General features: G+C 35.6%; 1 protein-coding gene across 1 annotated transcript in view; it reads left to right on the top strand.

Moving 5' to 3' along the window:
* Window positions 1-564: 564 nt before the first annotated feature.
* LOC105617998 (regulator of G-protein signaling 7-binding protein-like) overlaps window positions 565-3,914 on the top strand; it is a 16,222-nt gene continuing 12,872 nt past the window's right edge. The window contains exons 1-2 of the mRNA XM_012199534.1: window positions 565-654; window positions 1,903-2,069. Of these exons, the coding sequence (XP_012054924.1) occupies window positions 565-654; window positions 1,903-2,069 (257 nt within the window). The remainder of the gene's footprint in view (window positions 655-1,902; window positions 2,070-3,914) is intronic.

The raw sequence follows: 3,914 nt of genomic DNA, 5'->3' as shown, positions 1-3,914 counted from the left end.
AAAAAGAGAAAGAGAAAGTTCCAAGATTGGAATTTAAATTCTTACGAGAGAAGAAAAATCGTCATTAACCCCGTCTGGCGCGAATCGAAGGATGCACGTGATCCTATTTAACGCTACATTCAATTAGAATATGTCGCGTCAGTCTTTAAAAAGCAAACGAGGGGAAAAGGTCGAGCACGCTGCAGCGACTACACCGCTCCGGTGGCGGCCGAGAGATGACTATACCGGTGGCGAGAGAGAGAGAACGATAAGCCTATTATCAGCCAGCTTTAAGTGAAGCGGGATTGATCGTGTAAAAATAACCGGCGCGCGGCACAAAAAAAAGAGGATCACGTGGCGGGAATGCGCGCAAGGTGCACTTTGCGGCGGCGACTATATCAGTGCGCGGTACGCGATCGTCAAGAAGACCGTCCGTGAAACCCCGTGGGTGACTTCCGGTCCGGGAAGGGAGTTCCGCGTGAGCCGCGTGCCTCGCTCGCCGCTCCGGAAATGCTCGCGGGGATCGTCTTATTGTTAGTGTCGGGTGATGACGATTGGCGAGCGAATTGTCCGTAACAAGATTAGATGATGACGGATTCCCCGACACCATCGACCAGCAGACATCACGACGACAAATGCGACAAACCCGAGAGATCTGATAAAACGGTGTTACTGGTGAGAGAATCTAGACTCACGCGAATCGCAAACAGTCCCGGACGACTATGAAATTACCTTTCTCAAGTCGATATAACTTTAACGAGCTTTCGTTGTAATCCACTTGCGACCATTTTTCACGTCATCGTAACAAGATCTTTAATCTGATAGGCAGCTTCCTTGATTCATTTTTTAAAAGTTCTTTTTGCTGCCGCTCCATTACTTTTCCATTACTTTTCACTTTTTACAGAATACACATGCAAATCATTGATGCTAAGGTACTGTGAAATCCTCACAGAATAATAATGCGTAAAATATGATGATTTGTTCTCTCTAAAATCTTTAGAGTCTAATTCTAATCTAATTCTAAAGAATGATAAAAGTTGGTATTCATAATCCGTTCTTAATTAATTTTAATACTTTTAATACTAAGTAATGTCTTTTATGCTAATACGGCTCTCTGACTATTTCCTAAGACTTGTATTTAAGATTTTAAATATAAAATCCGACTACAAATACAAGTCAAAAAGAGATAATTGAGTCCCAATCTTGAAAAAGGGTGGCTCAATTTTTAAGAGTGAGATTTCACTTTTTAGAATGACACTTAGAGTTACACTGTTATATCTATAGTGTCAAATTTAATTTATCGCGAATCGCCACTGCTTCTACTAAATATATCGTTATTTTTTACCAAAAGGATAATTAAATTTGACACTATATTGTATCAATTTGACACTATATAGTGTTAATAAATTGATACTGTATAACGATATATTTAGTAGGAGCAGTGGTGACTTACGTTAAGTTAAATTTGACACTATAGATTTAACAGTGTAGATTCCATTTCAAAAATTTCGGAGAGTACAGGTAATTATGAGATGAGGAGTGATTTATAGCGCAGTGTTATTTTTTAATTTTCGAGAGCTCCGCGTCCCTCTCTTGGGACTATTACGTCGTTAGTAATTATTCGCGACGCAATCGATTCGTAAATTATCGATGATACATTATCTGTCACTGTCAATTATTTAATAATGGCTCGACCAAATGTCGAATTATGTGACGAGGCGTTATGCAAACATCATTTTCGATATTTGGACAGGCGTGTGACGAGAAATTGTTCAACGAGAGAAATATAATAATAGCGAAAGTGCAGGCGAGAGAAACGTTTATTGCTACATTGAAGCGCGCGTATATCTGGCATTTCCGCCACGTCGTATAGGATAATCGATGGAGCTTGATCATGATAGTTTCATTTTTCGTGCGTTTCAGCAAATCCAGGACATAAACAGTCAGGTAGCGCAGTTCCGAGATTTACTTATTAATATCGGACAGCCGCGCGACTGTCCGGAGCTGCGCGAAAAAATACGGAAGCTGCGTCGCAACTGCGTGGAGGCTTGCAAGAGTACAGCTCAATTAGTCCTGCCGCATGTGCAAAGGTGAGTTTAAATCTAAAGATCTTAGCTCGCAAAGGTTTCCTCAAAGATCTCTAGGGTGGGAATTTTAATATTTAAACGCTTAATAATAAAAATTATATTGGATAATGTTTGTTTTTATTAATTGGAGTTTTGATAGATCAGAAAGTGAAGTACAAATCAGATTTATTATAGTTACACTTATTAAAGTCATCGTTCTAATCGAGATAATCAAGTATTTAATTAAGATAATTAGAATTCTAATTGATATGATATATGATCAAAATTTATTTTGTATGTATTTCTTGTTGGCACAATCAAAACCTTTTTCTCAGTGTATTATCCTGCACTTTATTCGAATTTTTTTTCAAGAACGTATCGATGTTTGTTAGGTACTGCAATCTAGGTACAAACATGAAGATTTCTCAAAAGATCTTATAGAAATCTAAATGCATAATAATAGAAACTATATTGGAAAATAATTCTTGTTGCGTTAATTGGAATTGTGATGGATCAAACACTTGTAGTTAAATGTATCAAACATTTTAGTCAAAATGACCAGAAATTCAATTATCATAACTAGATTCTGATTGATATTATTATATAATTTGTTCGTACTTCTCATTGGCGTAACTTAACCAAAATTTTTCTCGGTGTAATATCCTGCATTTTGTTCGAATTTCTTCGAAAACAATCTACGGACTACGATACGTTAATGTATGTTTAAAGACAAATTTAAATCGCAGAAGTTTCTTCAAAAATTCTCGTGGAAATTAAAAAATCCGAAGGTATAACAGTAAAAACTGCACTGGAAAATATTCTTGTTGCATTAATTGAAATTCTGATATAGATTGAATCAGAAAAATATAAATTAGACATTTCTAGTTAAATTCATCAAACATTCTAGTCGAGATGACCAGAAATTCAATTACAATAATTACAAATCTGATCGATATAAATATTCATTTGTACTTCTTATTGGTCAACTAGAACATTTTTCTCAGTAATATCCTACTAGATTAGTAGGATAGTGTAATATCCTACTAATTTTATTCAAATTTGTCTTCGAAAATAATTTATGATCTATGATACATTAATGCAATTTAAAGACAATCCCAAATCATAGAGATTTTCTCAAAGTTCTCTGTGGAAGTTTAAAAATCCAAAGACATAAAAACCACACAGAACAAATATTCTCGTTATATTAATTGAAATTCTGATAGATTCAATCAGAAAAGTACAAATTAGATATTTCTAATTAAATCCATTTAATTATTCTAGTCGAAATGACTAGAAATTCAATTACAATAACTAAAATTCTGATTGATATGATCATTCATTTTGTTTGAAAGTACTTCTTGTTGTTGCAATCAAAATATTTTTCTCAATAGAATATTCTGTTTTATTTGAATTATTCTTCGAGAACAATATCAACTATACGTTAAAGCATGTACTTACAGTTCAGTTCGATATTTGTAGTTTAGTACTAATATATAGGTATAGATGTATACGAACGCAGAGTACATTATTCTAAGTTGCCTTTAAACTATTCGTGCTCGATCAGTTAAGCTATTCGGCAGACAAACTACTCATCTCACAATGGTGTAACGAGAAAGTGCTCTTGATCGTTTTCTTCGCGGCTCCTTCCGCGTATTTTCGTAAAGGCTGAGACTCTACTTCAGCAACTTTCTGGTAACGAAGACAGTCTTTACTCTATGTGATGGTTGTGCAGAAGCGACGTTTCTTTGCGCGATAAAGGAAAGGAGCGAATGTAAACCGCGGAATTAACGAGGACGTCGCATATAGGACAAGGTTCCATCATCCTAAACTCTGGATACAAGTTGGTTCACAACGATGACAGCGACCGAG

Source organism: Atta cephalotes (assembly GCF_000143395.1).
Source record: "Atta cephalotes unplaced genomic scaffold scaffold00015, whole genome shotgun sequence".
Lineage (NCBI taxonomy): Eukaryota > Metazoa > Arthropoda > Insecta > Hymenoptera > Formicidae > Atta > Atta cephalotes.
The sequence above is the reverse complement of the archived record's forward strand: the minus strand, read 5'-3'. Positions and strand labels throughout refer to the sequence as shown.